General features: G+C 45.1%; 1 protein-coding gene across 6 annotated transcripts in view; it reads right to left on the bottom strand.

Moving 5' to 3' along the window:
- The window catches only part of THADA (THADA armadillo repeat containing), a 1,526,823-nt gene that overhangs the window by 1,213,481 nt on the left and 294,104 nt on the right, over positions 1–19,238 (bottom strand). For 4 of the 6 annotated variants that reach the window (XM_085612787.1, XM_085612789.1, XM_085612788.1 and 1 more), the window contains one exon: positions 7,397–7,558. The exons of the other annotated variants lie outside the window; for them this stretch is intronic. In XM_085612787.1, the coding sequence (XP_085468913.1) occupies positions 7,397–7,558 (162 nt within the window). The remainder of the gene's footprint in view (positions 1–7,396; positions 7,559–19,238) is intronic. 6 annotated transcript variants of the gene reach the window in all.

The raw sequence follows: 19,238 nt of genomic DNA, 5'->3' as shown, positions 1-19,238 counted from the left end.
CCACCACCAAGGGGGCAGCCGCTGGTGGCAGATGCAGAGTTAAAGTCTGAGTACCAGTCTTTAGTGTGCCTCGGACCGATCTTTCAAACTTCCTGTTAACTCATGAGCTTCCCTGCCCCAAAGGTATTATACTCTGCCCAGTAGTTACGCAGTCAGTATTGGCCATTGATAGATTATTTACATCAGCCACTTTATTTAATTTTTTGGCATCGGTTGGACTCGTGAACATTTGGGCAAATTCGCCGGATGTATCAGCTGTGTTGTTAATTTCATCCATAGACTTGGCTGAATTAATATTTGAGGGGAATGCCGAGGTTTGGGGTACAGACTTCGTCCTTGTGGTTATAGATGGTTTCGCAGTGAGTGCCCGTTTACTTATCTCTTGGGTAGTGACTTCAGTGATCTGGACATTTTCATTCGACGGTGGAGAGGACCTGATTTTGATTAGTAATGCCTCTGTAGTACGAAAGTTTGACTTAGCCTGTGATTCAAGACCATTTATCTTATCTTCAATCTGGGCCAGTCTCAATGTAATGGGGTTTAGCATAGTAGAGACAAGGGTTTCCAACCTCTGCCACGAAACTTTGTCTGTGACCAGACAGGATACTTGGGGAATGTCAGTGTTTGATATTTCCGCAAAACTTTGGACTTTTGTACCATAGTCAGCGGTGTCATCCCCCATCTTCTAGACTGCCTTGCAGATTTTGCAGATCTAGGTCTCAGCGGGCCTCCCCCTCTTTTCCTCTTCACAACGGGGTAAGGAATTAGTCCCAAGCTCGAGGTTTTAGACAATCCTAATGCGCTGGTTGCAGCTCTTTGAATGGTACAGATTGGCTATACTTCGGGCACATACTCACAGGGTCTGGAACCAGTGAGTATTTCGGGGACTGTCTCAGAGACTACATCTGATGCCATTTTGTTCACTTGATCAGTGCTAACTCCACAGTCCTGAGTGAAGAGGGGAGCCATACCCCCCAACAAAGATCTTTTATTAGAGAAAGGCTCCAGAGATAGACGTTGTTCCGTCCTCACTATCTCGTGTTCAAGTACAGAGGTAGCCCTAATCAAAAATTGCTCAAGTGTCCCCACAATACTCCCACCCGGCTGCACGCCCTTCCCCTCTCGCTTGTTCATCTTGGTATTATCTCACTAAGACAGGTATATAGCTAATAAAGTGTTGATGCTGATGACTCAAATATCTTGGAGGTGATATATGAAATAAAGGAACCATCCACTGTACCTTCTAATAATGCAGGTCTCGGGGAGGGGGGGTTGGGGGCAGCCAGGTCTCCTCCGGTCTCTGATGGGTGCGGCGGGCCCACCCTTATCCCGTGCTGCGGGAGCCCGCAACGTCCTCTGAGCACCTCCTGGTGCTTCCCAGTGACGCAGATGATCGTGCGCCACACCGGGAGTGCTGGGGAATGTAGTTTTTTCCTCCCGAGTAGCCTGGGACAGCGGTGGCGAAAGCACTAAGGTGTTGCGGTTTCTCCTGGACCGTGGAGACAGCTAGCAAACAGGCAGCGTATGGCATGAAATAGTAGGTTTAATGGGACCCGCGCTGCGGAAGCCCACGCCATCTTTTGAGCACCTCCTGGCGCTTCCCAGTGATGCAGATGATCGTGCACCACACCGGGAATGCTGGGGAATGTAGTTTTTTCCTCCCGAGTAGCCTGGGATAGCAGTGACGAAAGCACTAAGGCGTTGCGGTCTCTCCTGGACCGTGGAGACAGCTAGCAAACAGGCAGCGTATGGCGTGAAATAGTAGGTTTAATGGGACCCGCGCTGCTGGAGTCCGCGACGTCCTTTGAGCACCTCCTGGCACTTCCCAGTGATGCAGATGATCGTGCGCCACACCGGGAATGTAGTTTTTTCCTCCCGAGTAGCCTGGGACAGCGGTGGTGAAAGCACTAAGGCGTTGCGGTCTCTCCTGGACCGTGGAGACAGCTAGCAAACAGGCAGCGTATGGCGTGAAATAGTAGGTTTAATGGGACCCCCACTGCAGTAATAAGCAGTCTGAGTATAACTTGCTCTTGATCCGCGATTGACTGTTGTTGCGCTCAGCTGCCCTTGCCAGAACTGGAGAGAAGGTTCAAGGTAGTGACAAGGTGTCAAGGTAGAGGGAAGGTGTCAAGGTAGATGGAAGGTGTCAAGATAATGAGGATGACAGACTGACCTTCACTTCCTGTGAAACGGATTCCATCTCTAATACCCTCAGGATGTTGTCGTCACTTAATGCTCCATTTACTAATGGATGCACTTGTTTAACATTCCATGACAACCAGGACAAGCACGGTGACAACTCAACTTCAATTTTTGCGCTCAAGAACAACCAAAAAAATAGTTTTTGGTAGGCCCTGCCCTCAGTCTTACTGCAAACTATTTTGATCTTTTTGAAACAAATACAACTGTAATTACTGTCGGTATCATTGGGTTCGGGTGCAGCGGCTAGGTACCTGAACACCACTGAAGGAAGACCGGTAATCAAGGGAGCTGAATGGGGGGGTTTGCAGGGTATCATGCAGGGGGGCTTAAAGATCTGTTACGCTACTCAACACGGGAAAGAAATGTCAAGTTAGCAGCAGTGGTCGAAGTGGGCAGAATCGGCAGGGCACGGCATGCCCCTACTTCTTTCATTTGATAGATTCTGTTCCCCTACTTCATTATTTTAAACACACGTCCCACACGGGCGGGGCGGGCTGAGAAGGAACAAAGTCTCTTCCTTTCTCCTCAGAGAAGACAAGGACAGTGTCCCCTTCTGATGCTCTGCCGCTGGCAGCTGACTCAAACCTCCCCCTCCTCTTTCTCACTCATCCTCACTCTCTTTTTGTCTTGCTTCTCCTCACTTACTGGAAACCGTGACCTCAAGAAACGGTTTCTCACTTTCTCTTTCCTCCTTTCGTTTATTTTATTTATTCCTCCATGAAACGGATCCAAAAAAGAAAAACACTTTTGCTGGAAATGTTGTCTTTTTCAGACATTTTTCTATTCCAAAGTGTAGCCTTAGGACAGAGAGAAATAAATGGTTCAAAATGTGGAAAAATAACTAAATAAAGCAATATAGAGTGGTCGCAAAGTGGCCAGATTGATTTTATTCACATCCAAACACATTAGCTCCACTTTACCGAGTTTGCCAGTGAAGTGCTACTTTTGTTTTCTCATCTTTCTTTGAACAACATTGTTTTTCCCGGGTGGAGAAGTGCACCAGTCTAGGGGGTACTGTCTCTGGGTTCAGGGATGTGATCTTTTTTAACCATACTGCTTTCTTCTTGAAAGGATATAAGCAATGGACATTAAAAAGGTTCCCTTCCAGGCCCGTGGTCATGTACTTAACTTTTCATGCATCACTCATTGATGCATGAATAATGAGTGTAAAAGCGTTAGGGTAACCATGCTGTTCCTTCTTACATTTCACATGCTTTACTTAAATTTGTATTTAATTGGGCCAGTCCCCCTCTCCATCAAGCTCGGCTAAGAGCCTTGGGGTAATAATCAGTCAGGACCTTACTATGAAGCCTCAGGTAGGGTGGGTGATCTCTATCTGTTTTTTCCAACTCGGGAAAATAAAAAAGATCTGCAGATTTCTTACCTACGAAGCCCGGATTCAGGTGATTATTGCCATGCTCATGTCCCATGTTGACTATGCTAATTGGCTTTACTTCGGCATTCCCCTCTATCTATCTAAACGTTTACAGCTGGTTCAAAATCAGGCCGCACGCCTGATTGCTCATCAACCTAGGCACCTTCATGTCACTCCTCTTCTGAAGGAACTTCATTGGGTTCCGGTGGTCCAGCGCTGTGCCTTTAAGGGTGGGTGCCTTATTTTTAAGTCACTCAATGGGAGAAGCCCCAAATTCGTGAGCAACTTGATCAATAAGCACGTTCCCACACGCAATCTTCGCCCAGCACACAAGCTACTTTTGTCTACTCCCTCTTTTAAACTAAAGCGCACTGGTGGTGCCAGGTTTGCCATTTTGGCCCCCATGTTCTGCAACTCCCTTCCCTCTGAAATACGCCTCTGCACCAATCTTCTCAGTTTCAGAAGCCTTCTTAAGACCTGGATTTAGCGTCAGGCCTTTTAAATGTGCCTCAGGACTTGGGTATCAATGAAAGTAGTGCCATGAAACCTCCCCGGTGTACGTGCACTTTATAAATTTATTTTAACATAACATCACATAACATTCCCTTGAGTGTTTGCGCTTTCCAGGAAGTTGTTGCTTTTTTTTTTAGGCCGCATATTACTCTTGTCTAGTGCGTAATTTGAATTGAGTCGCATCCAGGTGTCTATAGCAGGCGCAACTGGGTTGTAGCTGAAGGCAGTGCGGGTTACTCTCAGTGGGGCAGTATGGTGTTCAGTGGGGGAGAGGATGTGGCACTATGGTCAGAGCTACTGAATTTGGAACTGGGGAACCAGGTTCAGCCTTAATAACCAGTCCGCCAGACCACTCTCCTGAGGGAGCACATTCCCATGCTAGACCTTAGAAGGCCCCGCAGGACCTTAGAAGCCCTAGTGTCGTAGCACCAGCAGGTGGACCTTAGCGGTGGCAAGTGTGGGTTAACCTTAAAAGTCTGTCCACCACCATCCATGCTGAAGTTCGACTCCAGTCTTGCGGTCAGGCCTTTGGAGCAGCACACCCTAGAGCAACGGTGACTCTCTCACTGAGGTCTCAGGACCCTTGAGCAGGGCAGTTCTTGGGCGGTGCAACTGGTGCAATCGCACCGTGATGAAATGAAAATGTTTTGCTACCCTGCTTGTGTTTTTTCTTATCTTAAGTTGGCATTCGCGGCACCATTTTATATTCAGCTGCCATTTTGAATCATGTCGTCAGCTATGTATTCCATGACTCGCGAAGCAGGCTGTGGAAATGTTCATTTCTCCAAGGTTAGGCCTTGCTCTGCTAATGAATACACTGTTCTTAATAACGTATTCCTTTCCCATAGATAGACACAAACAGAACGACCTAGGCAATAAGATAATGTGCGCCTGGTCTCAGAGTCGGGACCCATCTTACTGTACTCCTTAGTTTTAGCTGCACTTGCTAGTAGAATTCTATTAGGGGCGGGACATTCTTGGTTCAGAAACGTACATAATGTATCTCAATGTTTGGTGAAATGAGTCCCTCTGCAGCAATCCCAGGAGGCCAGTCAGACTAGACGCCGCTCAAGTGTACCTGAATAAAATATACTTGGTTTGTATCCTCTACTGTCTGACCGACTCTTCATTTGTATGGAAGGCTGAGAGGTGGTTGCAAGTGACCTGGGTGGCCCTAATCAGGTCACTTCCTTTAACCGTGCACTGACTGCAGTTGGGGGCGTCGTGTTTGCAAATATATTATGTTTCTAAAAGCACTTGCTGCCTCCTTCCTGGCTTTCAGCAGGTTTCGGCAACAATAAAAATGCCTTGATAATTCTGGTGATTAATGTTCTTCCTAAAGAGAGATGGAGTTTTGACAAGTGGAAGTTTTGACTCGTGGAAAGGTAGCGTAGAGGGTTAATGTGCCTGCTCCAGAGAACATGTACCATGCAGATCATAAACTGCGCATATGTAAATAGGTCAGTGGGTTACTGCTTTTGTCAGAGAGATCCTTTTGTTACTCGCAGTTTGTAACTTGAAATCCTAACATATAACGGTGAGCTATTAACTGTCATATAAGAGCTGAATGGAAACTGCAAGGTATAAATTAGAGAAGTGTTTTTTTCCCCAGTCTTTGATTTTCCTAATGTTGCAAAAAGGGTTCGTTTGGATAAAAATCAATTCTGGTTATTAAAGAAAACCCCCACCCATGGTATTACGTTCTAAATTCTGAGTTTGTGTATCTCCAGACCAACCACTATTAAACTATACTGCCTACTAGTATGGTTGTTATGTGACTCCTACACCTTGTAGTCCTTTATCTTATGTAACATTTCCTATAAAGTGATTTACACATGTATGATTGATTGTCTAAGTGTATGTGATGTAAAGTGCTCTGACACCCTACACTGGTATCAGCGGCACTGTAAATCAAGTTAAATATATCTGAAAGAGAGAGTGTGGTTATGGAGATTTGGGTAGCACTGTTAAAGGGTGGTAGTGAGGGAGTCCGTGGAATAGGTGGTCATTGGGGGGCACCAACAAATATTATCGCACAGGGCTCCACCAGTGCTGAAGTCGGCCCTGCCCTTAAGGCCAGTCTGCCTCATCCATAGGTAACTCCATTGGCTTTGTTTCAGCAGTAGTAGCGGCAACTCGCCAGGGATCGGCAATGCAGGATTTGCATGCACATCAAACTAAGTTCACAAACTTCAGGGTCTCTCTTCTTCATGCACAAGCATTTTTAACATGTGCTGCCTGCTTTGGGGCACTGGAATTATGCAGCAATAGGGCACAAAATTATACCACAGTGTTGACTAAATTATGCCGCAAAAGAAAGGCTGCAGCAAAATGCAGTATATTTTCCGATACTTTATTATTTTGACATTTTCACACATGCTAACAGTCTCTTCGAAGATTTTGCCTTTATAGTACCAGTGTTACATACAAATGCAGCAGTGAAAAAGGTGACCAGGCAACCTTTGCAAAGGGCCCTCCACTTCTTAGAAACACAATTCACGTATTTTAGTAACTTTTGATCCGTTTGAGCTCCAAACAATTTATTAGTTAAAATTGGAAATTATGCAGCAGATGATGCATTATGTGGCAAATATCGGATAGCCATGATGATATGGAAAACATTTCCAAACTCGGATTTCATGTCTGAACTGCTCTTGTAGAAAAATGGAGAAGTGCTGATGACAGAAACTCCATACTCGAGACAAATGGCTTGAGATAACACTTTTAAGCTATTGGGGGCATTTTGTGATTGGAAACATATCCCAGTTTCTGAATGTCAATAACTCATATTATACTTTAAATAAACGTGTATCCATTGGTTGAATTAAATAACGTAATAAGCTGTAACTTAGTTTTGTAATGCCAAACAAATACTAAAAATTAGAATGATTTGCTCTTTGTGGCCACTCCTCTGACTCTGCCCACTGACCCAATCCTTCTTCGGTTATTCCTGCCCTCTAATTCTCCGCCCAGTTCCCCTACTTTTTGTTCCCACTTCCACCACTGGTTAGCATAAGCTTAATACTTAACGCCAACAGGTTCCAAATCTGCGTGTTGAAAGTAGACTTTAATGTTAGTATAGTAGTGAAACAGCGCCACCGCGTGGGTACAGATGAACCTGGAAACAGATTATGAAGTTTGTTGTTCCGTAACAAGAATCTCAGAGGGATGGAAATACACATTTAACCGACACTGTGGAACCGGATTATTATTATCCTTTGTAATACCGAGTACCTTTATTAAATATATTAAATGATTCTGCAGCCAACCAAGTCGCAGAGCATAAAACCAGTCGGTTCAAATTACCTGTCATGTCTGTGCACGCATCCTCGCGCGCCTCAGGGTCTTCTTCCGGGTTATCAGAGCTTGGTCCACTGTGTTCCTGCAGAATCCTGGCTTGGGTGAAGTAATCGTTTGTGTCTCGTGGCTGTATCTCATTCAAGATCATCTGCAACTGGGCTGTGCTTTCTTGAAGAAAAATAAAGTTGTACTTCTTTACAACCTCGAAGTTACAGAACAAAGCCAGTGTCAGACGTCTAAATCAATCGAAAATCAAATATCTACTCAACATCATTTTAAAGTCAGGAGCCATGATCACTTCTCTGGGAACTCTTTCCCCGATTACACTCCATTCCATTCCATTCATTTTTTCGTTCATTCAATTTTATTCCATATTAAGTATCCACTATTCCAATCCAAATCCAGCCAACACATTCCACCAGAATACATTCCATCCAATTTTCATCCATCCACCCACGGATTCAATTTCCATTCAGTCTAGTAAATCCATCTGCTCCATTCCACCCAAGCAGCTCAACTGATCCAACCCAATCCACCGCAATGCATTTCTTCATCCACCCATATGAATTCATGCATCGTCGAATAAAAATTCATTTGTCCATGCATCCCACTCATCCATCTATCTTCCTAAAAGTGTACGTCTATTACATGATCCTTCCATTCATCCCTCACAATCGTCCATATCAACATATCCATCGCAATTCACCTCAATTTACCCATCCAGCTCATCTACCTCTCCCAATCATCTCTGCATCCATTCGAAGCATGCCTCCAAGTAACCCAAGCATCTCTATCCAATCGAATCCAACAATCTATCCATCGAATACAGACATTCCAATCCACACACCCTTATCCAAACATTTCCAGCCGCCCATCAATCTATCCATCAACCAACCCCTCCTTCACAACCTATTCATCCTTCAGTGCCACACATTCCTGACATTTCATGCGCAATAGTTACTACACGGCTGCGTTGGACTCCAGGCACAAGGAAAATTCAAACCCTACTCAGGACATCCTTAATGATTATACATGAAAAGCATTTGCCTCTAATGAACTGCGTTGGAGACGGGACGCAATCTTGTGGGTCAATTAATCTTACCTACGGACAAGGACAGTGCAAGGTGTCGCTCTCGAAGAGACTCTTGCTTGTCAAGAACAGATGCTGGCTGAAAAAGTTGTGAGGATCACAACAAAGTAAAGACAGTCCATCTTGAATCGACATTTAATAACGGAGTAATCCAGTCACGCCTGCCCAGAAGCACAGGACTCTCTTTCCCAGCCTATAACCCCACAGGATCTTCAAGAAAAGATGTGCCCCATCAATCTGTGGCCTCCACCTCACCTGGAGGAACAGCCTTTAAATGGACACTAACCAAGGTCTCCCTCTGTCTCACACAGTTTTAAGTGTATACGGAAAAATTATATCTGAAACATTTTTTCAAAAGGTTTCTGATCATTGGCGAAGAAGAATCCTATGTGAGGGTGGTTGGTAAAAGCCCAGGAGCTTGGCACAGACTAAGCTTGGTAGATGATGGCGCATATATGTAGATGGCTGCCCTAGGTGCTTCTCACCCTTCCCTTTACAGAAGCTGCAGAGCCCCAAGCTCTTGGCATGGAGTTCCTGGTGCTCCAAAGGGGATAAGGTGGGGTTGGGTCATTTCATCCTAGGCTGGACTGGCCTCCCCATGAACAGTTCCCTTCAATGCTTGGACTGCAGACTTCAGGGCTCATTCTGATGGCTCCAGACTTCAGAGCCTGGGCTCTGAAGGAAGGTTATAGTCCAATGCCCGATTGAACTGATGAGAGGTCATCTTACACCTGCCTTGGGAAGGTGGACCCTGAGGTCGATAACACATTCACACTTTCTGTCGAGGCAGTTCCATCTGCACAGCAATAGAGGAGTAATGTGATAGCTCAAGGGGGAACGTTTCTTGTGATAATTCGAGGGTTAAAGAGTACACCCCTAGCACCTGCTACATGGGGGCTTTTTGATATATTCAATTCATAATGCATCCTTTGCAATAAGTAAAATAAAATAGACGTGTTAGTAAACAAATCTGTATAGCGCAATTCATGCTTTACGCCTGCAGGCGATGAGCTGCCTGTAGTAATGTCAGCAGACGCTAACAAATAACAGGAAGGTGTCCAGAACGGAACATGCAGACCTTCCGGTGACGTGTCCCACCTCCATAATGCAGCGGGCCGCGGCTGCTTCCATACCTTAGATCTGAGCTGCGAAACTCCATCAATGCGAAGTTGCTGCGGGAAGAGGATCTATACCTGGTGAATCCAAGACTGTTCCTCTGTGAAAGGATCACCTTGGCTTGATAATGCTGGTGTTGGCGATTTATGGATTGGATTGAGGCATTCAAGCCTGCCTCTGTCCTCTATTTGCAACCAGTATAAATGATGTTTTGTACTGGAGAAGCAATGCCAACAGCCAAGGCGAGCAATAGGTTTAACCAGCACATTTTGAGGGGTGATGGGGGTCGTATGGCTTTCGTTTTCACGTGGCCCCAGGGTAGAGGCCTTTGACTTGTTCTAACCTATTGAACTACTGGTCACCCAAGATTTGTTTTGTTTAGGTGGATGGCGATAAAGAAAAATGCATTTAGCAGTATGACCCTGGCTGCCTGTGTCTTCATGGATATATGCTCGGTTGCGTACTCCTAGGTTGGCCAACACAACCGTTCGTCCAAAGAAAGACTTGGATTGTGCTCATTGTTCACGCAGGTCTCACTGTCCAACAGCACGGCCTCAGTTTGGCAACAAGCCATGAATTATCTGCGACTCAATGACCGCCAGACGTTCACAGAATAGTTCATTTCTCATGAGAACCAACAAACTTTAAAATAATCTGGATGATGTTTGCCTAAGACTGAACGCATGGGCACCACCTCTGGATGAACAGCAGCAGAGGTCCAATGTATACATCAACCATACAAGCAGAAGGAGAAGCGCCGCCTGGGACTAGGCGCTAGAGGTGTCTAGAAGGGACAGAACTGCATAATTGAATACAAGACAGCAAGCTTACACTTCCCTTTCAGAAAGTCGGTCTTTTGACCTAAAAACTTCCTGACTTATTATTCTCAAAGTACAATGTGACTTGTGGAGGGCATATGTAATCACAGCACTAACAAGACAGCAATTTATGTCATTTATATATCATTCTAATATGAAACCATATATAAAAGTGAACCTTCTCGTCCTCTCAGACATGAATGGTGTATGTTCGGTCAATACATTTAGAAGGAATCCTAGACAATGTAACTTATTTCCTGGATTCACCGTGTGAAGTAAATCATCCAATCTGCCACAGCCTCGTAAGGCGCCAGCTTGGATGCGCATCACTCTCTCCTGTGTCCTCGTCCCCCTCAAGGACCACAAGTCCATGTTCCACACCTAGGATTTTTAACCGCCTACAAGTTGGAATATTTCTAGAACGGTAAAAGAGGGGGCGATGAATGGTGGCTTTGGGTACATTTAGAGAGTATGCAAAAACAACAGTTGATGGACAGAATGCAGAACAATGTCATACATTCACCCCAGTTCAGAGATCTGGGCCTAAATCCATCGTTTTTTGCTCACCATGCCATTCCAGTTTGAACCCAGCCATATGCAAATCAGACTTGACCCTGTGTCTCATGGGAACAGTCCAGCCCGGACTACCAAGCCAGGTCCTCCCTGGACTGGAACCAAGCATCCTAGGACCGGTTTCGGGGTTTCACCCCTCTTCAGCCAGGATAGCTTGATTCCAGTGGCATGGAGAGCACGGGACTCACGTCTAAGCATACCCGTCCCACTCGGGGTGACAAATGCAAAAACAACAGTTGATGGACAGAATGCAGACCGATGTCATACATTCACCCCAGTACATAGATCTGGGACTAAATCCATCATTTTTTTGCTCACCATGCCGTTCCAGTTCGAACCCAAGGTCTAAACTGGGGTGGCATGGTGAGCAAAAGAATGATGGATTTAACCCAGATCTCTTGACTGGAGGTGAATGTTTTGATTTGTTCTGCATTCCGTCCATCAATTGTGTGTCTTACATTTAGAGAGTATTACAGAGCTCCTTGAGACCCTCACGAGTGAGTAGCCGCGCTATACAAACTCCTGACTGATTAAGTAACGATCTGTACTCCTATCCAACTCCCTCCATTTTATAAGATATGGTAAGTTTAAAAAGCAAGAAGAAAAATGAAAGGATGCACAGAAGAATGAAACATAGTTTTGAAAAACATCCGACTATTACCCCAATGGTACTGTTCTGGAAACGGGGCATGCAGCTCAAGGGGAGGCATCCTATTGTTATACAAACTAGATTCATCGGAATCTGCTCCTAACACGGATTGGCAAAGCCAATGCCAATAGGTTTCACCTATGCAAGACCTATTGGCGTACTCAATGATTTTTGAGATGTTGCAGAGCAGCACTGTGCAACATGGCTTAAAGTAAATAAAAACAAAACGCTATGGTGCAGCCGGCACTGACCGCGTCATTATGTTTTTCTGTTTACTTTAGGGCATGTTGCACAGCAGCCTGCACTGCTGTGCAACAAGTCTAAAAAAACATTGACAGAAATAAAACTAAAAAGACAAGAAGAGAGCGAATAAAAATGGAAAGGAATACAAAAAAAGGAGTATGAAAAGGAACACGCTCACATAACTGGCCACTAAGGGCATCACTGTTCTGGGATGTGTTTTTTCACCTCATTACTTCCCATCCCCAAATCCGCCTTTTGGTTGGCAAGCCCTGTGAAACAGCCTGCTGCTGCCTTCTGGTGGTATAGGAGCAACAAACAGCACATTTATTGGAATATTAGGAGTGGGGGCACCGAGTCATATTGCTCGGACTGCAGACAGTGTCTGTCAGTTAAGATTCTAGGCCCCAGCAATCACAATGGAATAGTGAATTTTCGGAAGCAACAACAGTTGGAGGCTATAAACATTTTGCAACAAAATTGTAAGTATTCCCTATACCTCCTTAAGCGCCATATGACGAGGTGCGCGCCCATTAGTCAGGCGAGGGCCAATAGCTAGAATCATTGAATGGCTTTCTGTTCAGCAATTTTAAATTGCCTCTCTTGTTAAACTTCTCAATCTGCGCCCCGACAAACCACATTATAGACTAGTTTTCAATAATATTTTCTCACTACCCCTTCCTGATTTCCTTGTCTGAATTCCTCTAAAATACCTCCTAATTGAATGACCAGTGGTGCTATGGAAAAGAAAGACCAGTAATTTTCACTAAAAATCGAGTTAAGTGCAACATTCTTTTTGTTTTTTTATAGTTCATAAAAGCCACATGCATGTCTTGAACAGGAGGGCCTTGCAGTTGCTGCTTGAATTGAAACAGATATCAAATTAATAAAACAGACAAGGATAACTATTTTCTTTTTTGTAGTTTAATATAGTGCGAACTCTAAGCAAAAGCACTGGAGCACTTTACATGAGCAAAAATTAGATCACACAAGGACACATTTATTGTTTGTTTATAGGCATGGGGAAATTAAGTGAGGTGGCGAGATTCACAGGATGTTGAGATGACGCAGAGACTCGAACCGGGTCCCACAGTTCTAAAGTCAGCAGCTCTGCCCATTATGCCACAGTCTCCTCTCATTGAAGGCCGCCTTCTTCTCTGCTAAATGGTTTGTGGAGCATATGGCACAGAGTGAAAAGTGAAGCCACATCTCTGATGGTTTTCATTTATATTGTGCGGTCAGTTTCCTGCATCAAGTGTGAAAAAAATAACCTTCTGTCTGTGCAGCTAATAGGACATATGTGTGTGTACTTAAAAAGACTGGGCTGTAATGAGACACAGTATGTGACTTTGAGGCAAAAAGTTGAACACATGAATTTTAAATGTGTAAAGAGGAACACATAAAGGTTGGGTAGTACAACAATTATAGGTTCTGCCCTCTCCTTTTTCTTTTCTTTTTACAGAAATATGATTCCTCTCGGAAATTCCCAGAGTGTGTGACAACTGGACATTGTCCAACGCATAAAGTAAGAAGGTAAACAACCGAATTGGGCGCAGCAAAAGTTGGCAGAAACATGTTGGTATCTGCAGTGGGGATATAAGGGTTGTTACCTCCCCTGAATACCCCAGATTCTATGTTTTAATCCTACCAGGGGATAACAGAAATAAAAATTGAGCGTTGACCTCTAGGTAGTTTTAATTATATGTATCTGCACTATTTAGGTCCTGTCTCTAAGGGGAATATATGTTTTTCCTTTTAGTTGTGTCACGCTTTTGCATTTTGTTTTGTGTTTCTTCACATTTACTCTACCCTCACCACTATTCTTCATTAAAAAATCTTTGCGCCCCATCCAGTGTGTTGGTCTGCACCTGGATGGTTGATGCGGCCCTATGATGAAGCATGACACTGCAAAGTGTGTGAGGGCAGTATTAAGACATTTATTGTCTTCCCTTTGCTTGTGTTTGGTAGGGTTGGAAATGAGATATACCATCCCGATGTGGGTAGGTGTATGATTTGTAGTACCTTCCTGTCCCTCAGTCTGGGGAACAGAGTAACCTTTGTAGTACTTCTCTGTTGAGTGAGATCTAAACTATGTATCCACACACATCTGGTAGCTTTGCCGAAAAGCAGTCAGGGTTAAGTTAGAAGCAATGTGTAAAGTTTATGCCCCACACAAACAGTAATAAAATGAAAACAGAACACACTGCAGAATTCTGTCTGTGCAGCTAATAAGCTAATAAGACATATGTGTGTGTACTTAAAAAGACTGGGCTGTAATGAGACACAGTATGTGACTTTGTTGCAAAAGGTTGAAGACATGAATTTTAAATGTGTAAAGAGGAACACATAAAGGTTGGGTAGTACAACAATTATAGGTTCTGCCCTCTCCTTTTTCTTTTCTTTTTACAGAAATATGATTCCTCTCAGAAATTCCCAGAGTGTGTGACAACTGGACATTGTCCAAATCATAAAGTAAGAAGGTAAACAACCGAATTGGGCGCAGCAAAAGTTGGCAGAAACATGTTGGTATCTGCAGTGGGGATATAAGGGTTGTTACCGATGTGGGTAGGTGTATGATTTGTAGTACCTTCCTGTCCCTCAGTCTGGGGAACAGAGTACCATTTGTAGTACTTCTCTGTTGAGTGAGATCTAAACTATGTATCCACACACATCTGGTAGCTTTGCCGAAAAGCAGTCAGGGTTAACTTAGAAGCAATGTGTAAAGTGTTTATGCCACACACAAACAGTAATAAAATGAAAACAGAACATACTGCAGAATTGGCTGAAAATGTATTTTGAAAGAAATGTAGCGCTTAGAATTCTCTGTGCTATACCCTTAATCCCTATGTTTTTGGCTCTTCCCAGTCACAGGCCCTTGCCCCACCCACACAAGTGAAGTATCATTTTACTCGGGAGACTGAGGGGAACGCTGTGGGGTAGGACATTTGTGCCGGCACGGTGATTCCACACATAAATATGTTGAAAATGGTTTTTTTTTCCAGCTAAATGTGAGGTTTGCAGGGGATTGTGGGTATGAAAACGTTAACGGATCCACGCAAGCCATACCTCGCTGGACTCCCTCGGGTGTCTAGTTTTATCAGAAATGTGTGGGTTTGGTAGTTTCCCAAGATGGCCGCCGAGCCTGGGGCCAAAAACCCAGGTGACCCCCCTTCCAAAACTAGGTTGTTCTGTGATAGGTAATTTTGATGTCTCCTCAATACGTTTTGGGCCCTTGCCTGTCGCAGGTACTTGAACCACCCACGCGAGTGGGGTACCATTTTTATCGGGAGACCTGGGGGAACGCTGAGTGGTAGGAAATTTGTGGTTCCATGCAGATTCCAGAACTGTCCCACACAGAAATTTGCGAATAATTTGATTTTTTCAGCTAAATTTGAGGTTTGTAGGGGATTCTGTGTACGGAAACGTTGGGAGGATCCACGCAAGCCATACTACCCTCGACTCCCCCGGGTCTCTAGTTTTCAGAAATGTGTGGGTTTGGTAGGTTTCCCTAGGTGACTGCAGAGCTAGGGTTCAAAATCTACAGCTAGGCACTATGCAAAATAAAAGGGTCAGTTTTCACTGTGAAAATGTGGTGTGTCCTTGTTGCGTTTTGGGCTGTTTCCTGTCACGGGCACTAGGCCTACCCACACAAGTGAGGTACCATTTTTCTCGGAAGACTTTGGGGAATGCGGGTGGGTGGAATTTTGTGGATCCACGCAGATTCCAGAACTTTCCACCACAGAACTGTGAGGAAAATGTGTTTTGTTTTTTTTTTACAAAGTTTGAGGTTTGCAAGGGATTCTGGGTAACAGAACCTAGGGCCAGATGTAGCAAGCGAAATAGCGATCGCAAACGCTGAAATTCGCGGAATATCAGCGTTTAGCTGTGCGCTATGTAGGTAGGCAAATACCTACTTGCAAAATAAGGAATCGCAAATACTGCGATTCCTCATTTTGCGCAAGCATTTAGAGAATTGCAATTTGCGATTCCCTAAACGCTATGCTAGTAGGCATCGCAAATTGCGATAATGCCTTAAGGAATCGCAAATTACCACCAACTTCAAGTTGGTGGTAAGTTGCGATTTCCTTTCAAAAAGCACTTTTTTGCTTTTTTCAAAGTGCCATGTGCCTCAGGGCATGTATGTGCACCACATGTGCACACCTGCACAATTTAGGGGTGCAACAGAGTGTCCTCTTGGAACCCTTGCACCCTTGAAATTGCGCGCGCAATTTTCTAGTACCTACTGGGTACTCTCAAATTGCTCGCGCAATTCCCATTCATTCCTATGGGCCTCTTGGACCAAAGGAATGAATGGGAAGCCATTCCTTATTTGCGACTCGCAATTTGCGAGTCGCAAATAAGGAATGTGTAGAAATCGCAAAAATGATTGCGATTCCTACCTACATAGCATTTTGCGAGTCCTTAATAGCGATTCCCTGAAAATCGCTATTAAGGACTCACTAAACTTCTTTTACCTACATCTGGCCCCATCCCAGATTCCCCTTAGTGCCCGGGGGGCAGATCAGGGGGTATTGCCCCTATCTGCCTCCTGGGGGGGCAGAAAGTCTTTTGTTTTCTTTGAGGGGGGTAGGGTGGGGGCATTTGCATGCCCATTCTGGGCATCCCCAACCTGGGGGCCTATAAAAAAAAAAAACTCTGGCATTTAGGGTGCTTTCTGTCCCCCCAGGGGGGCAGAAAGACTGGAATTTTGTGGGGAAGAGGGGTGGGGGCATTGGCATGCCCATCTTGGGCAATGCCCATCCCTAAATTCATTGGGGAAAAAAACCCTGGTGTCTAGTGGGCTTTCTACCACCATCTGCCTCCCAGGGGGGGCAGAAAGACTGTACTTTTGTGGCAGGGTGGGGTATTGGCATAACTATATTGGGCAGCCCCCATCCCCTAATTATAATTAATTAAAAAAATCCCTGGTATCTAGTGGGCTTTCTGCCCCCCCCCCCCCGCGGGAGAGGGGGGCAGAAAAACTTCCATTTTGCGGCAGGGGTTGGGGGCATTGCATGCCCATATTGGGCAGGCCCCATCCCTATTTCAAAGTTAAAAAAAATCCCTGGTATCCAGTGGGATTTCTGCCCCGACTGAATTTGCCCCAATGATTATGGGGGAGCAAAGTCCCTTGCCCAAGGGGCTGCTCCCCCCCCTGGTGCCTAGTGGGTGGATCCCTCCTTGGGAATCGCCCTCAAGCAGGGATCCACTAGTGAGGGGAGATTCTCCCCTTTCAAACAAAACCTCTCCTGACTTTCTACGTGCTCAGGGGGCTGAGATATCCCCCTGAGCACGTAGAGAGCGAAACTGAAATGAGCCAAGAGGCTCATTTTAATTTCACTGAAATGACGTCAGCGCGACATGCACGCTGATCGTCATTTTAGGGATACCAAAGGTGCAGCCTCAGGAGCTGGGGAAGCTCTTCCCCACCTCACGAGGCTGTTGGGGGGTAAAGGGATTCCCTCTCGTGCCCGTACCAGAGGGATTCCCTGTGCCATGTGTGAGGACAACCGGGGGCCGTCTGACGCACATGAGCACTGGTGCGTCGGACCTCTTTGGCCGTCCGACGCACCAAAGGGGTTAAAGGACAGGAGATGCAATGAGCAACTACACCTAGTTTGAAGGTCATAGACATGAGGAATGTTGAACCATGTGATGGTCCCACTGGGGGATCACAAACGGTTTGGGTGGGAACAATGGTTTGGGAGGTAACAATGTGTTAATAAACCTCAACACAAGAGGTGATTTAAACAAGAAAGGTTGGTGCAGCAAACAAAGAAAGGACAAAAGGGCTGACACATAACCTTTTACAGTGTACACTGCAAGGACTTACTGGGCTAAAGGTAAAACAAACAAAAGGTTGCCAGACAACTTTGCTTGTAAGAGGTCAGTGCCCCAGAAAACACACCAGGTTACAAACCTATCCCAGCACCAAGCACAGATGCATATTGCGGAGGGGCATTTTGTGGTGAGGATGACATCCACTACTTCTGGTGGCACATTGAAAGCTGTCAATTGCAATAGCTCAGTCTTCATGTATGGTAGTGTAAGTTGCTTGGATTCCGATGGAGGACACTGCATGCAGCTGAGACTGTAAGTCATCCCCAAGAGGTAAACTGATCGGAGGACAGATGCTCATGCTCAGGAGTTCTGGGTATCATACTTTTCTACCCAATCAGGGGGCACTAGGATGAATTGGGCCCAGTCGTTCTTGACCGTCTTTAGATGTTGGGGTAGGAGAAGTACTTTCTCCCTTGTTCCATTCCAGCCGGAATGCATCTTCTTAAGAGTGTTCTTAGAAAAACTCCATCGCATAAAACTCATGAGATGGTTTGTTTTCGACAGTGGCAAAAGGAGCCAGCCAGGCTCTCTCTACTGGTAAAAGATGCACTGCGCTAACTTGGAATGTAGACGCCACTCCTCATCTGCCAGATGGCAACTGCTCAGTTTGTCTCCATCGGCATTCTGGGACCAAACCAGGTGGCCCACATTGAGCCACAGGTAATGCCTGTGGGGTGCATTAAGGGAATATGACAATAAGCATTCCTCAAATTCCAAGGACACCATCCAGTCTCCTGGGTCCAGGGCAGAAAGGATCCGAGTCAAACTGAGCACTTAGAATTTGTCTTTCGGCAGAAAGACGTTTAGGGGTAATAAGTCAAAGACAGTCATAAGGTCCCCATCCTTTTTGAGGACAAGGAAGTAGCAGGACTACCCACCACTGCCTTTCTCCAAATTACTTTGGCACCCTTGGATAACAACAGGTATACTTCTTGAAGCAGGGTGAATAGATGCTCTTCCGAAATTCTTTCTGGATTAGGAGGGGAGAAGAGAAAAGGTAGGATGTAGCCTTTTTGAACAATCGACAAGAGACATGTATGTATATGGTATTTCTGTAGTGTGAACCTAGCTAAAAGGAAACGGAGCACTGTATAGAGTCAAAGGCAAGCATAAGCGCAACGTGTAATAGAAGAGGAAGCTGGATTGTGGATAGTTAATGCATTGAGATGTAGTTTTCCTTAAAGGGGTGATTCTTCAACTCTTTACTAAATTGGAGCAGCAAATCTAATGGATATGAGGATGTTGTAGCACATCCTGAATTTGTAGACAGAAACGGCCTCCTGCCTTGTTTTATTTTCTTTTTTACACTTCTTAGTCTGCAGTCTGATGAAATCCTGGCTCACGGTGCCAACAGCTCCAGAGTTTGACCTCAACATAAGCAAGGATTTCGGTCATTATGCTTTTCTAAACGATGAAGTTGGTTTTGAAGATGGGACGGCAAGGGGAGAAAATTGAGTTCCAGCAGGATGGGGGTGATGTGATCATATTCCCTCTGGGCCTGTGGCAAGAAATGCCCTTAAG

Source organism: Triturus cristatus, chromosome 6 (genome assembly GCF_964204655.1).
Source record: "Triturus cristatus chromosome 6, aTriCri1.1, whole genome shotgun sequence".
Lineage (NCBI taxonomy): Eukaryota > Metazoa > Chordata > Amphibia > Caudata > Salamandridae > Triturus > Triturus cristatus.
The sequence above is the reverse complement of the archived record's forward strand: the minus strand, read 5'-3'. Positions and strand labels throughout refer to the sequence as shown.